The following is a 26,057-nucleotide window of genomic DNA, read 5'->3' as shown; positions in this document are numbered from 1 at the left end:
TGTGTATGTGTGGCGCGACTCGTGCGAGCGAGGCACACCTTACGTGTTGTTGTTGTTAGCATCTGGTGCTAGCTAGCTGCGCTAACGGATATAAGGAGCTGTTTCAATGACATTTCGCCGACAACTGCGCCGAGCACTTGACTTTATGCAGGTAGCCAGACAGTGGGACATTGTACGAAAAGTCAGCGCACTCAGCACGGATAGTACGCGCTACATGATTGCAGCGTCCAGGCAGCACACGTTCGAGCATATATGCCTTGAGCGGCACATAGCTCCAACGATCCATCACAGTGTCTCCACATTCACACACACACACACACACACACACACACACACACACACACACACACACACACACACACACACACACACACACACACACACACACACACACACACACACACACACACACACACACACACATACACACACACACACACACACACAGTATTATTGTATGAGAGAGGTTCCAGGTTGAATTGAGGTGAATATTTGTAATGTTCAGAGGTTGTTGTGTTTAATATTCATGAGAATATTTGCAAAAGTCTTGGTTATAATGAAAACACACTTCATCAACATGCATGGCACAGAAAGTACAAAACATGGGTAAACATATTGAAATAACATCCTCTAGTGGTCACCAGCAGTTACTACATCTAATCATATTCACAACGTTTTTACACTTTCAAAGCATCTGGAGATTAACCAATCAATTTCTTATATTGAAAACATGCAAATAGCTTGAGTACAAACTGAATTTGAATGGTGCATTTCAGTGGTGTTGCTTTCTAGAAACAAGCTCTTAAAAAAAGTCAACCAAGATACAGTGCTTCCGGTTTCGCTATGAGTGGTCGCATTTTCGAGAGCTCCCGCTTTGGAGGTTATTCCTCACGATTTTTTACATATTTCATCCTCCTGACAATATGGATTATGGACTCCTACCTCAACTCATCAATGAGGCAACATCACTTAGAGAAGGAGAGTAGTGAAAGCAGGGATAAAATGAACCACAATGACTTTTACCTTCTCAACGGCTGGGAAAGGAAACACCTCGCTTTTGGAAGTGCAAGCATTCATGCATTATTAACTGCAAACCCGACGCGAAAGTACTTACCCCCGTCAGGCAAACTAGACCGAAGAAGTATGATCGTCTTGGTCTTATTGTTAGCGGGAGACATCCATCTGAATCCGGGCCCGGTGCAGACAAGAAGCCATTCCTGCAGGCTCGAGGAGCTAGCATCACAACTAGCATCACAACTAGCATCTCTTCCGCTACAGCAACAACTACGCGACGACAACAGAGACCATGGAGACAGCGGAGACCGAGGAATCAACGGAGACTTCGACATTCCCCCGGGGACGCCTCGGCAGACAGACACGCATGAGGCAGTGACGAGAGGAAGAGAACCGAGATCCGAGGGAACAAATATCCACCATGTTGTTAGCCACCCTGCTAGCATATCGACGGCTAAAGCTACAACGGAGCCTCCCTCCCCCCACCACCCCACCGCTCCAAGCACCACGGCAGGCCGCAAGCCGTTTGCTGTAACGGACAAAGACAAATATCTTCAAGCTGACGACATTATGCATTTAAACAACAAAAATGGACTACATATTTTTCATCTGAACACTAACAGCCTGAGACACAAACTGGCTGAACTCAGGCAACTGTTCATGAACGGTAAGGCAAGCATATTATGCTTTTCTGAGACCAAATTGGACAATTCCATTACAGATTCAGAGATTGAAATTGAAGATTATCTTGTAGTGAGAAGGGACAGGAACGTGAATGGAGGTGGTGTCTGCATGTACATACATAAAGACACCAATTTCAAAAACCGTACTGACCTGCATCATGAAAATATTGAATCTGTGTGGGTTGAAATTCTTTTTGACAATGCTAAATCTGTAATAGTCGGGACAATCTATAGACCACCGGAACAGAGTGACTTTTATGATACATTAGATGGGTGTTTGGCTGATGTGGGGGATGTAGAGACAATTATTATTGGAGACTGGAACACGGATATGCAACGTAAAGACACGTCCGTCTTCAAGTCCTTCAGTAGGATTTGTGATCTGCACGGCTTCAGCCAGCTAATCACCCAACCCACCCGGGTATGTGAAACAACACAAACTACCATTGATCTCATTCTGACCTCTGACAGGTCCAGGATCTCCAGTAAAGGGGTTATAGCATGCGGTTTAAGTGATCATTATATGATATTCTGTACCCGCAAAAAGCTAAAACAAAAGGCCGGCTGTCACAAAACAGTCATATCTAGAGACCTCAAAAACTACTCTAGCGAGGCCTTTAACCTAGAACTGGAGAGCCTGGACTGGTCAGATGAGCTCAGTGGTACACAAGTTGAAGAAACATGGCTTGGTTTCAAAAACAAATTCTCTGCAATACTCAATGATTTGGCCCCCCTAAGAACAACCAGGGTAAAAAATCGCGCTGAGCCGTGGATGCACTCCGGCATACTGACCGCCATGAAAACCAGAGACAAAAAATGCTCTGAGTTTCATAAAAGTCAGTCAATGCTTTCCAAAAGCACGAGCAGTGAACTCCAGGCCCACGTGACTGAACTAAAAATTGAAAGAAACAGACTAAGAAATGACGTAAGCTCCATGATCAAAACTGCCAAAAAGAATTTCATCAATGACAAAACTGAGGAAAACAAAAATAAACCCCGTGAACTTTGGAAATTACTCAATAACCAGCTTGGCTGCAGTAAAAAACTCAAAACGAGATTTTCAAACGTAAACATAAAGACAGATAACAGGCTCATCACAGACAAACTGGATGTGGCCAAGTACTTGAACATTTTTTTCACAAACATAGCCACAACTCTTGTAAATAAATTACCCTCCCACTCAGGGCTTTTTGGAGTAGATCACATCATGACCTACTACAAAAACCTAGGGGTACGCAAAGATGATTTCAGTCTAGCAAGGGTAACAACAGCAGAGGTACTCATTAAACTGAGCGCCCTCAAACCTAACAAGGCCACTGGCCACGACAATATCCCCTCCAAATTCCTCAGAGACACAGCAACCGCCATCTCACCAGTCATAGCTCACATAATTAACCTCTCCATAAAACAGGGAAAAGTACCCAAAGACTTCAAAATTGCAAGAGTAACCCCCCTGCACAAAAAGGGCAGCAAATTGGACCCAGGCAACTACCGCCCTGTTTCTATACTTACCTCCATCTCGAAAGTCATGGAAAAAATAGTATATGAACAGGTCGAAAAGTACCTCGCAGAAAAGAAACTAATCTATGAATTTCAATCTGGCTTTAGAACATCCCACTCCACTGACACATGCCTTCTTTATTTGAACGACCACATCAAACAAGAGGTGGACGAGGGTAAATACTGCGGCATGGTGATGCTGGACCTACAAAAGGCTTTCGACACTGTCAATCACCCCATTCTGATTGACAAGCTAAAAGCAATTGGTTTTGATAAACTATCGGTGAGCTGGATGCAATCCTACCTGGAGGGGAGAGAACAGATGGTGGAGGTAAACGGTACTCTGTCCCCCCCCCTCCCAGTGAGCTGTGGTGTTCCACAAGGAAGCATATTAGGTCCGTTACTGTTCCTAATTTATGCAAATGACATGTCATCAGCATGTGACTGCAACTTGTTCCTGTTCGCGGACGACTCAGCCCTGCTGGTCTCTGACAGGAGCAGATTGCAGGTTGAAAAAACCCTCAGCTCCGAGCTCGGCAGAATCTGCACCTGGCTCGCCGATAATAAATTATCATTACACCTGGGTAAAACAGAGTCCATTCTCTTCGGTTCGAAACATAATCTCAGCAAATCCGACGACTTCTCAGTTGCAGTGGGTGACATTATTGTCACAAGTAAGAAGGAAATTACATACCTAGGATCTATTCTTGAGGCAAACCTCTCCTGTGACAAAATGGCATCCAATGTAATAAAAAAAGTCAATCAAAGAACTAGATTCCTATACCGGATCTCCTCTCTGGTAAACAAAAACACCCTGAAAACTCTGGCAGGAGCACTCATTCAAGGGTACTATGACTATGCTTGCACGTCATGGTACCATAGCACCTCCAAGGCGCTAAAAATAAAACTTCAAACATCGCAAAATAAACTGGTCAGACTACTGCTTGACCTTTCATCTAGAACCCACCTCACCTCTGCCCACTTTGACAACCTAGGATGGCTTAGAGTAGACGACAGAGTACAGCTACTTGCAATGGGCCTGGTCTACAAGATCCACTACACCTCTATGGTACCCATGTACATGTCAAAATTCTTCCCAAAGGTCAAGGAATACCATGATCATAACACCAGAGGGAGCTCCACAAATCATGTAAAACCCAGATTTGGCACAAAAAAAGGGGAATACACGTTTCGCAATTATGCCACATCAAGGTGGAACGCTCTTCCCACAACTGTAAAGGAAAGTAAAACTATACTTACCTTCAAAACCTCTCTTAAAGAGCACCTTCGGGGGAAAGCATTGCAAAACTGGCCCCGGTAATGGTACAAATCTCAACCTGTCGTACAATAGACAGCTTCCCCCCCCCATCTATGTATATACTCGCATTTTAGACTCTGTTACTAACTGTATATCTGTAGACTTGGTATGTCTTAAATGTCCGGTTAGGATGTATTAGAACGAAATCTAAAATGAAAATTGTAAATAAGCCATCTGTATGTAAAAAACCACCTGTATGTAAATTGTAAATAAGCCATCTGTATGTCAAATATGTCTTATATGTCTTAAATGATATGATGAATTGGAAATGGGGGACCCTGATGTAAACAAGACGAAAGTCTTTCTCTGGTCTGCATCCCCTTAACAATTGTATGTTTTGAGCTGTACTGTACTGTACCCAATATACAAGCTGTTAATAAACTTTTCAATCAATCAATCATACCAGATTGGGGAGTGGAGAGAAACTCCCTCTGGGGTTTTAGCCTTTGCAATCTTTATTTAATTATTTATTTATACAGCACATTTAAAACTTTGTAGACCATTTACATACACAAAAACCTATAGAGCACTACAGGAAAGGGACAACCCCAAAAAGCAGAAGAGGGCCCCTTTAAATAAATGTGTCTGTGTTTGTGAATGAGAGACAGACTGATTGCAGATGTGTTTGATGGGTTGAGTCTTATTTACGGAAGATAGAGGCACGCTTCATCTCACACATCCACTTGTGTTGTTCTTGACAGCTGACCAGGAACCAGGTCTTCAGAGACGACGTGTGATAGTCCACATATGCACAGTAAATGTTACTCGCAATCTTCGGTGTAGGTTCCTTCCAGTTTCTATGAAACAACACAAAATACAGATTGGCGGATTTGGTTAGGGTGGAAAAGCAAGGCACTTCTGGATTGACTGTGTTTGTTTGACGTACACATGTATGTTGGTGTAAGCCATGTAATAGACTGATGAGTTTTCAAGGTTGTACCCTTTCTTTAGCTTTACAGTATGCAATGAGCATTTGGTAATTTTTAAGGATAATGTTTGGATAAAACCTTGGGTGGATTTGGTTAAAGTGGACCTATCATGCTATATTTAAATGATATATTGTAGGGCCATACCTATATAAGGTATATTTATTAGGGCTGTCAGTCGATTAAAATATTTAATCGCGATTAATCGCATGATTGTCCATAGTTAATCGCGATTAATCGCAAATCAATCGCACATTTTTTATCTGTTCTAAATGTACCTTAGAGGGATATTTTTCAAGTTTTTAATACTCTTATCAACATATGAGTGGACAACTATGCTTTATATGTTTGTTTATTATCATTTGAACAATGACAAATATTCTCATGAATATTAAACACAACAACCTCTGAACATTACAAATATTCGCCTCAATTCAACCTAGAACCTCTCTCATACAATACTGTGTGTGTGTGTGTGTGTGTGTGTGTGTGTGTGTGTGTGTGTGTGTGTGTGTGTGTGTGTGTGTGTGTGTGTGTGTGTGTGTGTGTGTGTGTGTGTGTGTGTGTGTGTGTGTGTGTGTGTGTGTGTTGGAGTTATGTGCAGCTCAAGGCATATATGCCTGTGTGTATGAGCTGTGTTGCGCGCACTATCCGTGCTGAGTGTGCTGAGTGTGCTGTCTGGCTACCTGCATAAAGTCAAGTGCTCGGCGCAGTTGTCGGCGAAATGTCGCTCCTCTGTTTTCATTGAAACAGCTCCTTATATCCGTTAGCTCAGCTAGCTAGTACCAGATGCTAACAACAACACGTAAGGTGTGCTTCGCTCGCGCCACACATACACACACCCTCCCGGTCCTCCCGATGGCCAGTCCGGGCCTGCCGGTGAGCGTGGAAGTGTGGTCTGCCACAAGCGGGCAGCAGGAGCGGGGCTGTCAGCATCAGCTTGTAGATGGTATTTTAAACTCGATGCGCTCTGAAACTACGGCGGCCGAGGACAAAAAATACACATGCGTTAATCGCGTTAAAATAATTAGTGGCGTTAATTTTTTTTTGCGTTAACGCGTTATTAACGCGTTAACTTGACAGCCCTAATATTTATACGTTTCTGTTTTCAAAATACCAAACGGATCCTGCATTTTAGCCATGCCTAATTTCGCTCTATTTACTGTTCTCCAGCACTGTTTTTGCAGGGGGCTGATTCTGTGAGCTGCAGCAGGAGAGTTGGCCCAATAGCCGTAGCGCCACCGTCCTGACGTCAGGACAGTGTTCAAATCTGGATCAGTTTTTATCAGATCCGTTGCAGCCCCTTTTTTAGAGATTTGGGTATGGAGGAAAATAGAGAGGGTTGTGTTTTCTGACACTTGGTGAGTTCCCTGGAACACCGGGGACACATATTCATGTATAAAAGAGGTACAAAAGTGCATTTTGCATGATAGGTCCCCTTTAATTTATTTTGAAGCTGCTAAGATTTACCAGTTGTTTCAATCAAAGTTAGTTGCTAAATGTCAATGTGTAATAAAGTCCAAAATGTAATATGTCAATGTCAGATCTTCGCCTTAAATAAGGATCATCGTTCAAGTTTATAAAGATGTAAAAAGCCTTACCCATGAGACCAGGGGCTTGAATCCACCGTTTTCAACTCCCATTTGTTGATTTGCTTGTTCACGTTACCACTCAGGCCCATCCACAGTTTGGCATCACCTCCAAATCCACTAACAACTTTCTGTTCAGAAGGAAGTGAATTTAAAATATTTTATCAATTTGGTTGGTGAGGCTAACCATCAATTAATTGGCTGCAGGATAATATCAGAATATCAGGATTTATATAAGAAATATAACAAATACCTCTTCTGATTTTTCATTAAAAATCAGCAAATGAGATCCTTTGTTCTCACAGTCTTCTTTTGCGTGCTGCCAGGTGTTCTCACTGGAGGAAAGCTGGTAACAGGTGGACTCGTGGCTCTGCCATCCACTGGGACAACATGGGATGTTCTGTTCTGCTCAGGACCAAACACAGGACAGGACACATCGGGACAAGATGTGACGGGGCGAGACAAGTCAGCGAAGGGCAAGATGGGGCAGAGAACAAGGCATAAGAAGACAACACAGGACAGAAGGAAAAGAAGGGCAGGGGAGGACAGAACCAGACAGAGGACAAGATTAGAGATGGGACCAGATGAAAGTAAGGTGCCCCAGAAGTCTTACTCTTGGAACATTTTCTAAACAGATTTACATGTTTAGATATTTCACAAGTTAACCTGTTACGCACGGCCCGCCCGGTAGGCTACCGGGCGGATAAACGCGTAATTTGCAGGAAACAACGTCTAAGGAATCTTAATATTGAATAAAACTATGAATGTTTTATATCCATGTAACGGGAAGAAACTCAGCTAACTGATTTTTCTTTTTTTTAAATTAAAAAAACCCCCACAATGCTAGCACTCAGCCTCTGAATTAGCCACGAGCGAAAAATGTTTACCTAAAACGGCACTTAAACTCTCTCATAACTCCCTTATTACTTATCCTAGATGCACAACCAACCACTCGTTTTTGGTGTCCTAGAGACACTGAATCTAACGGTGCCCTCCTCAACACTCAGTGATAAACATTTGCGACGCTATAAACGAAAGCGTACATCATAACATGTGGAGCTAAGTAGCTAGAAACGCTAACATGGCTTACCTTGGTCAAAACTGGTCTTCAATGGCATTAAAACGATAAAAAAAACGATGCTGCAGTTAATCCATAGGTTCATCCTATGTATCTGTGCCCTCTTTGAAATTATTTCTGATCATCCATAAGCAATAAAACTGCTTTTTAGTTTCCAAATTCCAGAATGAGACATTATTCCACTTTGCTTTCATTTCCAGACGCACAGCCCCCACCTTTTCTCTTTACAATGTGTGTGTATCTGGGCCTCCCCCTTCGATTCTATTGGCTCTAACGGTCAGAAAGGTGTGTCAACGATCAAAATCGAGTAAGGGGGGCCAGAGATAGAGAAAAAAAAACATTTTCACCCAAATCACCTCAGAGGTGGGGTGGTTTTGGCTAAACCTCTCTAAAAAGGTCAAATGTCACTTGTTTTGCATCAATCTTGATACAGGGTACTTATTATATGTTGTACTTTGGATTCCTAAAGCTTTTAGTCTACTAACCCATCATCCAAGGGTAGTTTTCACTATCTGTAAAAAATTATTTTTGGACGGACACTATAATTTACAGTTTTTTACTATGTAAAATCGGAATTTTCTTTAAAATAAAAAACATTTATATTGATTCTGACACTTCTACATCCAACTCACAGATGTAACCTTGCTTTGATAAAATAAATTATTCATATAACCCTTTTAGAAGTTAAGTTGTAGTCATTTGTTTTGGGCATGTCATTTTCGAGCCTGGTACATGAAAAACAGGCTAGGTGCTTAACAGGTTAAAGGGCCCATGTCATGGCCATTTCCACTGATCATAATTACATTGTTGAGGTATACTAAAATAGATTTATACTGTGCAATTTTCCAAACTCACATTGGTTTCGCATACAGCATCTCTGTCAAGCATGTGTATTCAGCAGTATTCACTTTCTCCACTAAACGACTCGTTGGAGCTCTTGCCCCCCCCCTCCCTGTGAGCCTAGTGTGCTCCGATTGGTCAGCTCGGCCACTCGTTCTGATTAGTCAACCACCAGAGAGGCTGCGCCCATGTCTAACAGTGCTTTTCCCGGCTGCTCTCAGCGTAACATCAGTCTTATCATGGCGTCGGCACAGCCGTATATTTTATATACATATATATTTTTAACTGTTGTTATAGAAGAGTGTGACGGCCCCAGGGCCTTTGTCTTACGATGGGGTGGAGCTGAAGAGGCTAATCAGCACGATCACGGACACCTCCGGACACTACGGCCCCAGTCTCTCTCCAAAGCGGCTGCGGGAAGACTCTGCGATCCTCTCAACCACCTATCTCTCCATTTACCACAATAAATGTGCCGTGGTTTTGTAAACTCGTGTATGTCTCCTTGTCTTTGTGGCCTACGAGCCGCTCATAACAAAGAGTAAGTTATTTTTACCCGTTATAAACTACTACTGTTTGATGAGAAATCAAATCATGGTTTGCTATATATGAATTCAGGGAAGAAAGGATAGGCCTACTAAGTATTTCCATTAAACTTTATTTTTAGAAATGTACAAAATGAACATAAATATACATATATACACGGTATATCATCCATTCCTCCTCCTTGCATCTTGCCTGCGCACAGTCGGTGTGGTGCCTTTTAGCACGACGCCTCAGTAGTAGTAGAAGTGCCTTTTAGCACGTCATGGATTGTCCGCCAGGATCTGGCTGGACGAAATCAAATGCAAATCACAAAATATTAGAGAAACTTAGTTGTTTTAGATTCGTTAGTAGTAGTTGTGTAATGAACAGCTTGCCTGCTAATATGCTAACCTAGCTTTGTTTACCTTGGTAGCTAACACGATATGAACGTTAGCTTGGAGGAAAGGCAACTATAATGCAGTGTAATAAAACTACTATGAACAAAAGCTAGTGGTTCATATTAGGCTAGCAATAACGTGTTTATAATTGCAATCGTATACGGGTATTCTGCTACCATACAATGTAACTTGCATGAATACATTGTTTTGCGCTAGCATACAGCTAGCCTCGTTAGCTACATGCAGTATATGTACGGTCACAATGTACGGTAAATCACAGTACAGTATACTGTATGAGTATTCCGTGTGTGTGAATGCAGACATTCTCCTGCTATGAGATACATGTATGCAAGGCCATCTGCTGATATTAGAGTTGATATATGGAAACTCTAGCAACTTAGTTAGCACAGTTAGCACTGTGTCAATGGCTTAGCAGTCCAACACAGTTTACACATTTAAACAGTCTTGTTTGATAAATACACAAATAACAATGCAAACTTACAGGTTGTATACCCAGATCTTCCCCTGCTCCAAACGGTCCAAACAAGCTGTGCATATCCGGCCTCAAACTGGGCAATGTTTTGGAAGCTTTCGTCTGTGAAATGCCGGTTCTTCGAACCTCTGGAGGAGGAACACGCCGCTGCTGGTGTGGCCATAGCTCTTCGGGATTGGTCCATTTCGTTCCGGGTACCGCATGACATCAGGCGGTACCCGGAACTAAATGGAAGACTCAAATGGGCAGTGACGTATCTCCAACGAGGCGTTTTGGGGAGGTATTTTCTGTGTTAGAGTTTTACTCGCTACAGGGTGTACTTTGAGGGTTTTGACTCTGCACACCGTTTACATGCATAAAAACCTTCATAACACACAAGGGGACGGGTAATAACCGGAAAAGCATGACATGGGAGCTTTAAAATCAGCAGAGACTTCATTTTTTGTTTAGAGAACATGCACCGTATGATATAAATGTTAATAGTCTTTGGGGATTAGACCTCGATCCTTATATCGTATGTATCTTAGGGGGGACGAAAACGGGTTGAATCCGCATATTTCTCATGCGTATAGCCCTTTAAGCTCGACGACGCCGTAACAGAAACGTAGAAACAGACCCCGCAAACGACAACGGGTCCAAAGGTGAATAGATCTGGGAACGGAGCGCTCTGGGGGGTCCAACGGGGCCGTGGGGTCGCCTATACGGTCATCCGTTTCATAGCCCCGCCTCTCCCCGCCTCTCCCCACCTCTGCTGCTCACCCCCGCAAAAGTACACTGCACACTGAATTCAGATTATTTATCTTTATCTCGATATGAACATAAACGCGAGTGAAGTCTAATCTGACAGGACGGAGACACGCAGCTCCTCCCGCTGTGATGCAGCGGGAGCAAAACACACACTTCAAGTCAGATCACCACCCTTAGCTATTTTAATTACCTCTCAAACTACCTAAACTAGTTATAAATATGTTTATTTTTACTGTCGGGTTTACTTACTGGATCAGCTGCTGCATGAGGAAGCATGAAGATTTAAACTTTAACACACATTGACCGGCGAAAAACTCTGCGCGGTTCCCTCCGCCCCCACCGCGGAGAATAAACAGAAGTGCAGCCATGACAACCATTCTTCTTCGCTGCTTTTGTGGAGGAAGTTGCTGCTTTTGTGGAGGAAGTTACAGCGCCACGTACAGGTTCGGCATATGTACTGTAGAGATGGGCGAGTCCTGATTCATCCGGATCATTAACCCGGATCCTAGAAATGAGCTGGTCGTGACGAGTCTCCCCTCTCCATTAACCCGAGTCCTTGAGTCCCACACTTGGTGTGACGTACAACTTAAAACTATAAATTGCGTCACTCGCTACTCTCTTTATAACATGTAAAATCACATTACAACGTACCCCAGTCCATCTACCTACCCTTTAGCAAGTATACAGGATAGCTGCCTGCCAGAAGTTATCGTTTGGCTGAGGGGAGGGGACGCGGATCAGTGAAACTTCCTGCAGACTCGTGGGGACTCAGAGGAGCCGACGGCTCCTAACCGTAATAGCATAGCAGATCCAGCGATCCATACTCGTCATGTGCACGAGCATAGCCCCTCCTCCAGCACCCGGCTCCCGCGCAGCAGACTCGCAGATTCGCAAATCCTGACTCGCTGCAACACACAGCGGATCAGACTCGTGCGGACTCGGAGCCGTAACCATATAGCAGCAGATCCAGAGATCCAGCAGACTCGTCGTCATGCACGAGTCCACAGCAGACTCAGATTCGCAAATCCTGACTCACTGTGCAACACACAGCAGAGCAGACTCGTGCGGACTCGGAGCCGTATATAGCAGCAGATCCAGAGATCCAGCAGACTCGTCGTCATGCACGAGTCCACAGCAGACTCAGATTCGCAAATCCTGACTCGCTGCAACACACAGCGGATCAGACTCGTGCGGACTCGGAGCCGTATATAGCAGCAGATCCAGAGATCCAGCAGACTCGTCCTCATGCACGAGTCAACAGCAGACTCAGATTTGCCAAATCGCAAAATAACCCTTTTTTTTGTGATCAACATTTTTTATTAAAGCAAAATACACTGTGTAGCGGAAGTTAATATAACGTCAGTTTAATAGATAGATAGATAGATAGTACTTTATTGATCCCAAATTGGGAAATTGTTGTTACAGCAGCATAAAAGGCATTTTACAATAAAACAAAACTACAAAATATACAAGAATAGAAAGAAAAATAAAATAAAATATAAAATATAAAATATACATGTCGAAATAGAAAATATACATGCAGATATTATATATATATATATATATACAAATATATATATATATATTCAAAATATATGGAATAATAATATGCTCGTGAAATGCATCAACTTTTCGGTTTCACCGATAGGATTTCTACGGTCTTGGTGATGCTGACTCATATGACTCAAATGACTCGTATGATCCGGAACTCTTCAATGACTGACTCAGAAGACCCTGAGTCCGTAAAAGGATCCGGATTTGCCATCTCTAATGTACTGCAGCTTTTCCAGCGGTTGGATGTAAACGGAGCCGTCTCGTGGAGCTTGACACAATCCGGTGTATATTGCGTGTGGGCGGAAGGTTTTTTGCGGTTGCATTTGCGTTACTCCGATACGTTTTGCCGTATGGGTTCCCGTGGAGCTGGGGCCTAAAGGACCCCCCAAGTGGAGTGAATTAATGTATACCCAGTCTTCCTGCTTGAACTTGCGCTGAGCTTCGTATACTGTGCATATGTGTGGAACATGCATTGTAATGCTATGTACATTTGATCCACTGTGTATTGCTGATCATTTTTGTAACTTCTTTTAAGTCATTTTAAAAGTATGGGCATCACGCAGCGTTATTTATTAGTAAGTAAGGAAGTGATAGGATGCTCTTCCTTTGTAAAAGGGAATTGTATTTACCCATGATTTCACCCTGTGTGTGTACAGTACATTCAGCCAAAGTGACAGCCAACATCCCAGAGTGAAGACATCAATGTGTTCACTGAGTGCAAACAGCTCCCCCTTGTGGAGAATCTGCAGCTAAATGTGAGAAAGTTATAAATCAGTTTTAGGGCCTGTTATTGTATACCACTGGTTAAGTCTTTTGATTCTCAACTAAGTCGAGCATTAACACCTTTTGTGGTTATCTGTGGATGGTGACACCATTGTTTGTGTGGCATTGCATCATTATCAGATGGAATAAATAAGGATGTATGAATTCACACCTACACAAGGACAATAAAAACGGTGACAATTCACACGGCATGGCAGTGGTTCATTTAGCCATTGGTTGGAGACTGTTACTGTAAGAAAAATAAGAAAAATGGAGACAGGAGAGTATGTCAACTCACCAGCTAATGAAAGGACGGATGGAGAGGAACAAAGAGAACCACGTCATCCAGGTCAGAATACTTTAAGTAATTTGAAGTCTTTTGTTTTATCTGACCATTTCATTGTTTCGTCTTTGGAGGCAGCTTGCAACTTTTGTCATCTGATTCATGCTAATTAAATATGTTGGTTTGCAAGCTTACTTTAAGAAATGATATCATTTTGTATTTAATGTGTGTAATGAATCCTGCAAGTTAGCGTTTTTACATTTTAAATATAATTGTATTTTAATGGTAAATCTTCTAAAAGGCTTGTCTGCTGTACCATACTGTTGAAAGTCCCTGGTTACATGTTGGTGTGGACATTATTAACAACTTTATCTTCTAACTAGTCTAGATTAATGTAAATCTTCAAATTTAAAATGGTAGCTTTTTATTTCTATTTACGGTAAAAGTAAACAAGTTCATCAGTGACATCAATGTCATAGAAAACTTCAAAAAAATAACCACTTCCTCTTTTGTGAACCCCAAAAACATCAAGATAGTGTAATTTATTCCGCTGCTCATCTCTCTTTTTATGGTTAAAGGCAAGTTCCAACATATATTAAATAAGGCTGCCTTTTGGGAGAAGAGTTCAAAGCAACTTAAGAAAAGGTAACGCTGCTCTTACAAACATACAGTAAACACTGTTAAAGGGGCCCTATTCTGCTTTTCGGGGTGATTTTCCATCTCCTGTAGTGTGTTATATAGGTTTTAGTGCATGTAAATGGTCTTCAAAGGCTAAAATCCCTGTGTTCCCTCCAGAGGGAGTTTCTCACTCACACTCTTATTGGCTAGCGCTCCAACACATTCTACGTGATAGGCTAAGGGGCGGGAAATCTCTAAGCACTACACACTACATACTGATATACACCTGAACATCAGCAGGAGAGGACTCTTTAAAGTAGAGACACTACATACTGATATACACCTGAACATCAGCAGGAGAGGACTCTTTAAAGTAGAGACACTACATACTGATATACACCTGAACATCAGCAGGAGAGGACTCTTTAAAGTAGAGACACTACATACTGATATACACCTGAACATCAGCAGGAGAGGACTCTTTAAAGTAGAGACACTACATACTGATATACACCTGAACATCAGCAGGAGAGGACTCTTTAAAGTAGAGACACTGAATACTGATATACACCTGAACATCAGCAGGAGAGGACTCTTTAAAGTAGAGACACTACATACTGATATACACCTGAACATCAGCAGGAGAGGACTCTTTAAAGTAGAGACACTACATACTGATATACACCTGAACATCAGCAGGAGAGGACTCTTTAAAGTAGAGACACTACATACTGATATACACCTGAACATCAGCAGGAGAGGACTCTTTAAAGTAGAGACACTACATACTGATATACACCTGAACATCAGCAGGAGAGGACTCTTTAAAGTAGAGACACTACATACTGATATACACCTGAACATCAGCAGGAGAGGACTCTTTAAAGTAGAGACACTACATACTGATATACACCTGAACATCAGCAGGAGAGGACTCTTTAAAGTAGAGACACTACATACTGATATACACCTGAACATCAGTAGCTGAGGACTCTTTAAAGTAGAGACACTACATACTGATATACACCTGAACATCAGCAGGAGAGGACTCTTTAAAGTAGAGACACTACATACTGATATACACCTGAACATCAGCAGGAGAGGACTCTTTAAAGTAGAGACACTACATACTGATATACACCTGAACATCAGCAGGAGAGGACTCTTTAAAGTAGAGACACTTTATACTGATATGAACCTGACAATTGTCTCGATGCCCTATGATAGATGATAACTGCTTGAATTATAATAAACTTATCAGTGAAAAAGAACAATGTATTAACGGTAATATAAAAAGTATATTATGCAACACCAAAAACGTAACAATGAAAAGGAAACCTATCAACGATCAAAGTAAGGTGTTAAGTTTCCAGTGGTCAGAGGGAATGGAACACTGCTGCGTATCCTCCACCCACACCACAGAGACACACACGCATTGTGCAGACACACACACACATCGTGCAGACCACGCAACTTAGTAACGGATGATACACTCAGCTTGTCTCTGACATTTCATCTAAGTCCGTGGCCCCTCGTTTTCATCTACCTTCCTGTGTTTGTCTGTTGGAGAATGACTTGTTTTAAAGCACCTACAGTGCTGCTGTTGGTGACTTTGTGTGTGTGTTCTGCCGAGGAAAAAGGTTAGTTAACATATTTTGGTACAACGGTTTCTAGACATGTTATTTTTTTCTCTTTTTTAAACAAAAACAATATGGTTTAGCTCGCTAACATCGAGTTGTCTGTAAGTAAACACCGGCTTAAATGAGACCAAACTTGGAGTCAGGAGCATAACAAAAATCCCATAAAGTTTAAATATAGTGTAACAAACTTTGAATAATGGGAATATTTCTCAAAGTGTGTAGTAATATGGTTTAACTATCAAGAGAGCATGTTACATATTTTTACACCAGTCCTAATCTTTTTTTATTTGATTTATTTATAGTAACCGTATGTGTTTGTACAAGCTGCTTCTGTGCTGTGTTACTTTTTTTTCATGAACATCTATGCGTTAATATAAAAATAGGACATGGGCTCAATAGACGAAACACAGAAGCAGACAGCCTAGAATAGAAGCTACAGTAGTTTACATTTGTAGTGCACTGTCTCTGCCAAAAACATGAAAATAAACACATCAACAAATGCGATGCATTCTAAGTTGAAGACATTTCTGTAAAATCCACGTGACATGTTCCGAAAACAGCTTTTGTGGGGCATCTCATGCTTATACTTTCTGACCAATTCGCACATTCAATAATTCAATAAATGTTTTACACATAACAAGAATAACATATGATATCAAAAATGTAACACAACAATTTAGAAGTGTCCATTTGTTGCTCAAAATCGATTTGCTAGAGCACAAAAAATGTACTTTTTCCCGTTTAGTTCCGATAGTTCCTGGGATTTTGCGTTCACACCAAAAAGAGAACTTAGTTCATGAGAACTTTTACCCCCTTTTTAGTGCCTGCTAGAGAGGTGGTACTTTCCTGGGGAGAAAAAAGTTCCAATTTCTGATTGGCTGGGCGAATTGCAAACCAATAAAACTCAGACAAATTTTGTGAAGCCGTCATTGTATTTGCTGGCATTAGTGATGAGGAGGTGTCGGGGTTCTGGCGATTTACTCGGAAGGCTTGGGCCAGTCCCCAACTCCGGGGACTTCCGGCCGGGTACTTCGGGTGGCAGTATACGCCGTGAAGTTGTTTGCGGCCTGCGAGTAAACCCAAAGCAGAAGAAGAAGAAGTGACGTCAGCGGCTTCATTTGCGTAATCCTCCCTCAGGGAACTTATTCCGGTGTGAACGCGATCGGCTCTTTAGTTCCATGGGGGTACTAAGTGCTGGGAACTAAGTACGGCAAAGTACTTGGTGTGAAAGCGGCTAATAGGCGCTTTCACATCAGAGTACTTTTCCCCCCGAGCTAGGCCGATAGGGGGGGAGATTTGGTTTCACACCAAAAAGATCTGGAACTAGTCCCTAGTTCGCGCGAACCTTTTCACCCCCAGATAGTCCCTGCTAGAGAGGTAGGGTACTTTCCTGCGGAGGAAATGGTTCGTGGGTGTGTCGGCCACACTAACCATTTCTGAATAAAGAGTTTGGGGGTCTAAGTACCGGGGACAAGTACCGGCTAAGTACTTGGTGTGAAAGCGGCTAATGGCTCCTGTCTACTTAAGCTCACACAACTCAGCAGTGTCTCCAACCCAATAAACCCAAAGTCCAGCATGTAGCGGCTGAGTGAATGTTTTCTGGACTCTGTGGAGGAGAGTCATCGTGTCAGAGACGCTGTAGAAGGACAGTTCTCCTGCCTTGTGATCCAGGTAAACTCCTATCGTAGAGGACTGAGGGCCTGAGAGCACAGTTCTGATGTTGTTATGTCTGAAGTTATAACTTATATCGAAGCATCCTAATGCCCACGACTTGTCATTGTCTCCAAATCCACTTTCACTCCCTGTTCTGCTGATATCCTTGTATGAAACGGCCACTGAAACGCCTCCACTGCCTCTCTGCACCTCCCAGTAACAACGTCCAGTCAGACTCTCTCTACTCAGGACCTGAATACAGTCGGAAAATCTGTCTCGGTGACTGGGATATGATTGCTTTTCTCTCACAACTGTTGCTTTTCTGTTCCCTTCAGATAACGACAGCCCTGTGTTAACAGTGTTGGGATCCAGTGTGATTTGACGGGAGTATTTTAAGAATTCGTCTCTGGTCTTGGGCTCTGGTTGTGGCAGTAAGACATCGACCTCGCTGACTTTTAGTGAGATCTTCAGCCCTTCCTCGTTGAGAATGTCTTGTAGTTTATCGCGGGCCTCTGTCACAGCTACTTCCACATCTTCAAAGTGTTTCAGGGATTGGATTTTTAATCTGGGTGAGTCAAATTCACTGAGATTCGACAGCAATGGGTATTTATGTAGAAAGAGGATGTGGTCATCGGTGTGTGACAGATGCTCCAGCTCAGCGTCCTTCCTCCTGAGTTGAGCGATCTCCTCCTCCATCTTCTCCTGAAGCTCTTTGACCCGGCTGACTTCAGTTTTCTGCTGGGATCTGATTTCATCCTTTACAGCAGAGCCTTTTTTCTCAATGAGACTGACAAGCTGTTGTAAAATCATCTCGCTGTTCTTCACTGCCTCATCAGCAGAGGCATTGATGTCCACCATCTCCTGCTGAAGCGCCTTCACATCCTTCTCTCTGTCATCGATCCTTTGCTTGATTTTCTGCAGACTCATCCCAATTTCGCTCCCCTTCTCTTTCCTTTCTACGGCAGCTGAGACCGTGTCATGGTCCTTATGGTCATCCATGGAGCACAAAATACATATAGTCTGCTGATCAGTGCGGCAGAAAATCTTCATCACCTCGTCATGGCGGGAGCAAAACTTCTCCTGCAGGTTTTCGGAGGGTTTAATCAGCTGGTGCGTTTTAAAGGCAGGAGATTCATAGTGAGGCTGAAGGTGGAGCTCACAGTAAGAGACCCGACACACCAGACAGGACTTCAGGGCTTTCAGCTTTCTTCCAGTGCAGAAATCACAGGCCACATCTCCGGGAGCGGCATAAAAGTGATCAGCTGGAACCGTCTTCTTCAGCGCTTCCAGTAAATCAGCCAACATGGCACTTATCCCCAGGACAGGCCTCGGGGTGAAGGTCTGTTTGCACTGAGGGCAGCTGTAGATTGTCTTCGGATCCTCTTCATCCCAGTGGCTTTCAATACAGCTCATGCAGAAGCTGTGTCCACAGGGAAGAGTCCCCGGATCCTTCAGTAGATCCAGACAAACAGGGCAGCAGAGCTTCTCCTGGTCTAGCTGCAGCGCCATTTCACTCTATACTAAATGTGAATATTGAATAGATTTCCTGAGAGGGAAAAAAAGGGAGTGTTGTACTACATTCCAGAGTCCAAGAGGAGTGGTGTCGTGTTCAGTCCTTGTTTACAATGACGCCCTGGTTGTATGAGGAAGTTAATAGAAGCCAAATACCCTGAGGCAAATACAGCTCAGCTCAGGCAACGAAGGCAACAGGAACAAAACAAGTAGAGAGGGCATACAATATGATATCAAAAATGTTACACAACAATTTAGAAGTGTCTATTTGCTGCTCAAAATCGTTTTTCGCGGCACAAATTTGCTGCAGCACAAAATATGATTTCAGGTTGCACTTGAAAAAAAAAATGAACTTGGTGTATCTCAAGGACAAATATAATACAGTCCAGCCACCTTATGAGATTGCAAATACAGCTCAGCTCAGGCAAATAAGGCTGTATCGTGAAGTGCAGCCGGAGAATATTATCAGAGATTAAAAGTCGCAGTATTGGCATTCTTTCACAACTTTTGCAGTTTTGATACAAACAGCTATGAAAATCTGACTGAAATGGCACCTTATTATTGAGGCTGACATGTATTATTATGAGCCTTTTTTGTGTGGGAAATGGGGGAAATTGACAACATGACAACGTTGATGTTTTTAGGTTCTTGCCAAGAAAAAAATCCAGAGCCCAGACTGCTCTGATTTGGTAGCTGGAAGGCTCTGTTGTGATTGGTCAACAGCTTAGAGATCACGTATAATGTGTTGGAGCACAAACCAAATAGAAACAAACGTTCTACATAGTGATGCCACTATGTTACTGAAGTAAACAAAGGAGAAGAGAAACTCAGAAAAGCATAATAGGGCCCCTTTAATAAGCTATATTCAGGTACTTTAAAGAGTCCTCTCTTGCTGATGTGCAGGTGTATATCAGGATGTAGTGTCTCTACTTTAAAGAGTCCTCTCCTGCTGATGTTCAGGTGTATATCAGTATGTAGTGTCTCTACTTTAAAGAGTCCTCTCCTGCTGATGTGCAGGTGTATATCAGTATGTAGTGTCTCTACTTTAAAGAGTCCTCTCCTGCTGATGTTCAGGTGTATATCAGTATGTAGTGTCTCTACTTTAAAGAGTCCTCTCCTGCTGATGTGCAGGTGTATATCAGTATGTAGTGTCTCTACTTTAAAGAGTCCTCTCCTGCTGATGTTCAGGTGTATATCAGTATGTAGTGTCTCTACTTTAAAGAGTCCTCTCCTGCTGATGTGCAGGTGTATATCAGTATGTAGTGTCTCTACTTTAAAGAGTCCTCTCCTGCTGATGTTCAGGTGTATATCAGTATGTAGTGTCTCTACTTTAAAGAGTCCTCTCCTGCTGATGTGCAGGTGTATATCAGTATGTAGTGTCTCTACTTTAAAGAGTCCTCTCCTGCTGATGTGCAGGTGTATATCAGTATGTAGTGTCTCTACTTTAAAGAGTCCTCTCCAGCTGATGTTCAGGTGTATATCAGTATGTAGTGTCTCTACTGTGACATGTCTCCATGCTTTAATGTTCAAAAAGCCCTTTATTTTGCTGCAGCCCCTCTTTTCACCCTCTGTCTTAAAGCAGAGCCCAGTCTGCTCTGATTGGTTAGCCCCTTGAAGCTATTTAAAGTGAATCATTTTAAGACTATAGAAGTTGCAATAACAGTTTTTTGTTTTGTTTCCTGCTGTAGATACCTTAGAGGTCCGATATAAAGGGGGCACCATTACCACAGCCAGAGGATCCTCCGTCCAGCTCTCCTGCGATGCCGTCTATGACTTTGAGCAATGCAGTCTGCTGCATGTTGTCTGGGTTCATGTCATGGATCAAAATGAGGAGCTGACGGACCCCAGAAGGTTCTTCACCACGGTGAACGAGACGCTCTCTGAGGACCCCATGAGACGCAGACAGGTGGTGACAGTGATCCTCAACGTGTCTCCAGAGGACGCCGGTCAGTTTCAGTGCCAGGCTGAATGTGAGGGGGGACAGACGGCAATGGGACTGTTCATCTGGATCAATGTCACAGGTAGAAACTGCCTCTTTACTTTGTACTTTAGGCAAGGCAAGGCAAGTTCATGTATACAGCACCTTTCAACACGAGGCAATTCAAAGTGCTTTACAAAAATGAAAGACATTAAGAGCATTAAGAAGCATATTATGAAATTACATTTAAAAACACTCATTTAAAAGCAAAGATACATGAATTAAAGGTACAGTGCAGTGTGAGATACACACATCTGAAATGTTGAGCTCTGACTCTCAATCATTGCTAACTTTTTAGCAGAAACAGTTTTCTTTGACCTCACTTTCTTTCTACTTTCTCTTTAACTTATCCTTTAGTTATGTCAAGTGTTTCAAGCTAAACAAACCCCTCTTTGGAAAATTCTAATCTGACCCCATGGTACCTTTTAGTTTTCACTGAAACTATTCCTCTTTTTGAAATGCACATTAGTTTGTTTACCATTCTAGGACTTTGTTGATATCCTCCGTGAACCAGGGTCTTGAAACCAAAACGGATTCCCGTTCTATTTTAGGTAGAGTTCGTTGTGGCATTGTGCTGGAAATGACCTCTTTACTTTGTACTTCAGGTACAGTTTGTTTTGGCATTGTAATTGAGTACCTCGGCTCATGGATACAGTTTTGTAGGCTCTAAAAAAGCTTTGTATTTAAAAGATTGCAGTAGTAAAATACACTGCTATAAAACCAGTGTGGCCATTTAAAGACTTTGGTCTGTGCACCAATTTGGGCAGATTGAAATATCAAATATTGAATGGATTGCATTGAAATATGGCCCAGGTGTTCATGTTCCCCTGAGGATGAACCCTACTTACTTTCTATATTTGTCCTGCAGAAACTGTATCATACTTCTCTACTGGATATAGTGAAAGAAAATACATGTTATTGTTGATACTTTGAATGCAAACTGATGCCTTTTATTCTGTCCTCTTGTCTTGTTCTGCAGGTTGAACCGTGGACCAGACCATATCTTCTAAAAGCATCTCGAGACAAACCTTTTCACTCTTCTATTTTAAGTAAATTGAATAAATTAAACAAAGTTGAAGAATAACATGTGTTCTTTCCAAAGCCAAATAAATAGTTTTCCTTTTCGAGGCGTGCGACATGATGACGTGTATATTGCGTAACAATAAACATTTGTTTTGTATGTATTGATTTTCGAATGTTGGATTTTAGCTTTATGATGTTGAATGAAGTACTTTGCTGTCAGGAAGCTCATTTGCTGAACACACCGAACACAGACATTGATGTGTCCGGATATCGCATCCATTTAAACATGTATTTCAATACAGACATCATTTACAGAACATCGGTACAAAATTGCAGAAGTGATTTAGTTCTGTGACTACAGTCAAAATAATAATTACAATCATGTGTAATTTGAAAATACACTTTTCCTGGCAAGGGACTGTCTGTTTTGGGGGAGACAGCCCTGCAACATGTTTTAAGTAAATGCTAAAAGAGAGGACCCCAGTCTCTGTCAGAATGGCGAAAACCTCTGCTAAAAAATTAACTAAACCAATATCTTTAAATACCTGCTGACTTGTGTACAGATGTAAAAAGCTAGTGCAACTATGAAAAGCTCAAATGAGTATCAAGACTGCAGTGTGTGTGTAGCTCCGAGCCGTCTGCCCTAATTCAGTTTCCTTTCCACTACTGTCTAGTGAACACAAAGCAAAGAGCAACAAGAATTAGCCTAAACTATCTGATTTATTTCACTCACAAAAGTCAGATTTTTACAAATGTTGATAATCCCAAAAGCATGAAGACCTTACTTTATTCCAAACAACTTAATTCACTTTCATTGTTAATCAAGATCAAGTGAGATTCCTTTCTATTCTTTGCACACATCATTTAATTAAGCACATGTATTTTTAACTGTCATAAATACTGAGATTGAAGCTGTGTTGCTCAGTAAAAACGGTCAACAATAAAACCTGCAGATGTGATTATATTTCAACGTACTACTAGTGGGATGCAAACGACAAACCACAGGACAGGAAGCTGCATCCGTTAGAGTGTGAGGTTTCAAAAGCTTCTCTTAAGTCACGTGCACATCAAGGTAAGAGTCGTGTGTCTTGTGCATTGTTAGGGGGTTTTGAAACGTGTAAAAGGACATTTTGTTTGAACTACTGACATAAATGTTGTCCCTTCGACTCTGATCTGATAAGAGTTTGCCGCTTTGCACGTAGGGGGATTAGATGAATATTTGTAATCTATACTATGGCCTTAGGTATGAAACAACTTGGTCCAGAAGTTTGGCATTAACTGTTTTAAAACACTCAAACCGTCCTCAGATAATAAAATGGTTCCCTCTGATGGCAGTAACAGAGGACGCTGTTGGCTTCACGCAAAGCAATACAGCCATATTTACTTGACTCAAATGAATGCCGTGTGCACTTTTGGTTTTCATACAATCTTTAAAATGCACTTCAAACTCAATATCAAATCATGTTTCTAAGAAAGGCTGAGAGGTAGCGTTAACTCCCCTCTCGATGTGACTTTCACACTTTAGTTTTTTTCCAACAGCCTGAACAGGAAGTCATTTTTTTAGAGCCATTCACAGTAGTCAAATGTAACCGTACCATTTCACCTGTGCTGCAAAGTATTACGATATATTAGAAAAAGGTAGATATATTGGTATTTCTGAGTGTTTCATTTAAATTACAAAGAAGAAAACAATCCCTTCCTTAGTCGTTCTACTGTCATCCATGTATAACAAGGCGTAATGTTTCCAGAACAATCCTTAACAGACAGTTGATCTAGTATGCTAAAGTCTACCTTTTCTTTCAGGCATTTGAGTATGAATATAAATAAACAAACATGTTGCTTGTTGGTGTTTGTATGTAAAGCTGTAGACAGGGTGCTCAGTATTCTGGTTAAATCATTTGCTTCACGGAGGATTCATTGTAATAGACATTTGTGGAGACCCCTTTTTTTTACATTACATTGACATTCATTAAATAGCCTTTTGAAAATGTCTTGTAAATTAACTTTATTCCAGCACAAACAAAAAGTAGTACAATTTGGTGGTAAAGATGAAAGGGAAATTGTTACATTTTTATAATATTTCTTCTACGGTTTCACTTTTTAATTCATCATCAATGCAGCATCAAGAGAGGAACACATTTGTGATTAGGGGGTATTAAGTTAACATATGTTGGCTACCATTGAGAGGGATAAGAGAACACGTGTGGAATTGTTGGGTCCTTGGAAATTGTAAATAAATTATCAGGTATACTCGAAAAAAGTGCCAAATCATGTGATATATACCTCAAAATGACATTTAAAATAGAGATGAATAAGGGTTAACAGAGCACAGTTTGACACGTGGAAATCTATGGCTTGAAAAGTCTCCATCTTAAAGCTTACAAAAATATCTGCTGATTAAGTTATTAAATCAATTACTGGGTTAGAAAAAGTGTGTTATGGTTATTGTCATTTTGAGGTTTCAGTCTCTGATACTGTACTCTTAGCCCACAAACTGGACAGGAAGTGCAGGAAAAACCATCATGAGTCACAGGAAGTGACTAACAACAGGATATATATATATATATATATATATATATATATATATATATATATATATGGTATATGGTTGGGCTCTATGAAACCTGATGTACTTATATGATTCTGTTTTCTTCAAGTTTGTATCTTCTTGGTCGAATGCACTTATTGTAAGTCGCTTTGGATAAAAGTGTCAGCTAAATGAAAATGTAATATAATATATAGGTCACAATATGGACATTTTTCAGTATTGCTTTGTGAGATATCGTTGAAGCCAACAGCGCCCTCACCTGGACGACTTGTGTAATAAATATAAATTATAAGACATTTAGGGATTATTTTAATGTGACATATATATTGGTCTAAAGGCACAACTCCTCCTACTGACTTAACATGTCTGTATGTTGGATACAGTAAACTATCTCATGAAGACTTAAATGACAAAATAATTACTGATAATAAAAGTCCACATCTTCTATTGCTGTTATATTTCAAGGATCTTTATGGAAGCATCATCTCATGATTTTGAGACACTTGGAAACCACCTAAGATGTAAAGAACTTTATTATGAAACAGTCATGATGTTGATGTGTGAAGGATGACGATCTGTCTCAGTGGTTTAGAGCAAACCGTGTTAAAACAGGTCCATAAACAGGATGTGACACTGCGGGCATATTTAAGACCATGTGTGAACTAACAAAATGGAGGAGAACAGCTATTTAAAAAAAAAAAGGCATGAGAACATTTCAAATAATTCACACAAAATGAAAAGCACTCACCTCATACACAATGATCCCATTACTTTATATAATGGGGAATAAAGCACTCAAAACACGTGCTTTTGGCCAGGAGACACAGGTTAGAAGGAGGAAGTTCTCCTGCTGACGCTCGAGGCTAATCCAAGTTGGACAAAAGGCTTTGAAATGGATTTGAAAGTCATCTGAATCCTAAATATCGTCCCCAGAGTTTCACTTTTCCTCCAGCTGACGGCTTTGCTGAACATCCATGCTCCTTTCTGCCCTCTAGTTCCACTTGTAAGACGCTTCATCTTTTGGCAAAGGACCAAAAGACAGAGGTAGATTAACAGAAGAAGGCATTATTAACTTTCTTTAACCTCATGCATCTCCCTCATGATCTGAAGGACTCAAAATCAGCAGCATGTCGACCACAAACCAGCCAAATCCAGCGGGGATAAAACTGTTTTTCGCCATTAAATGTCATCGAGACATTTCAGTCGTATTTCTGAGGTGACACACACAGGCAGGGTGGCATCAGGAGCTCTGTGATTGGCCGGTCTGCATCAGGAGTTATGTGATTGGCCAGGTGGCGTCAGGAGCTCTATGATTGGCCCAGGTTGCATCAGGAGCTCTGTGATTGGCCGGGGTTGCATCAGGAGCTCGGTGATTGGC

The 26,057-nt window shown here is 41.6% G+C and overlaps 3 protein-coding genes across 4 annotated transcripts in view; all 3 read right to left on the bottom strand.

Annotated features, from left to right (window-relative positions):
- Positions 1-7,558, bottom strand: part of LOC117494828 (C-type lectin domain family 10 member A-like) — a 99,868-nt gene extending 92,310 nt beyond the window's left edge. For both annotated transcript variants that reach the window (XM_034145810.1, XM_034145812.1), the window contains exons 1-2: positions 7,284-7,558; positions 7,043-7,161 (exon numbers count right to left, since the gene is read on the bottom strand). In XM_034145810.1, coding sequence (XP_034001701.1) covers positions 7,043-7,084 — 42 coding nt within the window. In that variant the 5' untranslated portion in view covers positions 7,085-7,161; positions 7,284-7,558. The remainder of the gene's footprint in view (positions 1-7,042; positions 7,162-7,283) is intronic.
- A 9,601-nt stretch (positions 7,559-17,159) lies between these two features.
- LOC117494898 (tripartite motif-containing protein 16-like) lies at positions 17,160-19,262 on the bottom strand. Its single transcript, XM_034145901.1, has one exon. The coding sequence runs from the start codon at positions 19,125-19,127 to the stop codon at positions 17,484-17,486; it is 1,644 nt and encodes a 547-aa protein (XP_034001792.1). The 5' UTR covers positions 19,128-19,262; the 3' UTR covers positions 17,160-17,483.
- Positions 19,263-25,194: 5,932 nt separating this feature from the next.
- The window catches only part of mettl6 (methyltransferase like 6), a 5,855-nt gene continuing 4,992 nt past the window's right edge, over positions 25,195-26,057 (bottom strand). Inside the window, exon 5 of the mRNA XM_034145892.1 lies at positions 25,195-26,057. This exon is cut by the window's right edge and continues 228 nt beyond it. The gene's annotated coding sequence lies outside the window, so the exon portion shown is untranslated.

This window comes from Trematomus bernacchii, unplaced genomic scaffold (assembly GCF_902827165.1).
Source record: "Trematomus bernacchii unplaced genomic scaffold, fTreBer1.1, whole genome shotgun sequence".
Classification (NCBI taxonomy): domain Eukaryota; kingdom Metazoa; phylum Chordata; class Actinopteri; order Perciformes; family Nototheniidae; genus Trematomus; species Trematomus bernacchii.
This window is presented reverse-complemented; position numbering and strand designations above follow the sequence as displayed.

Bases quoted from the DNA above. Each gene is read 5' to 3' on its own strand.
- LOC117494898 (XM_034145901.1), bottom strand. From the start codon at position 19,127: ATGGCGCTGCAGCTAGACCAGGAGAAGCTCTGCTGCCCTGTTTGTCTG.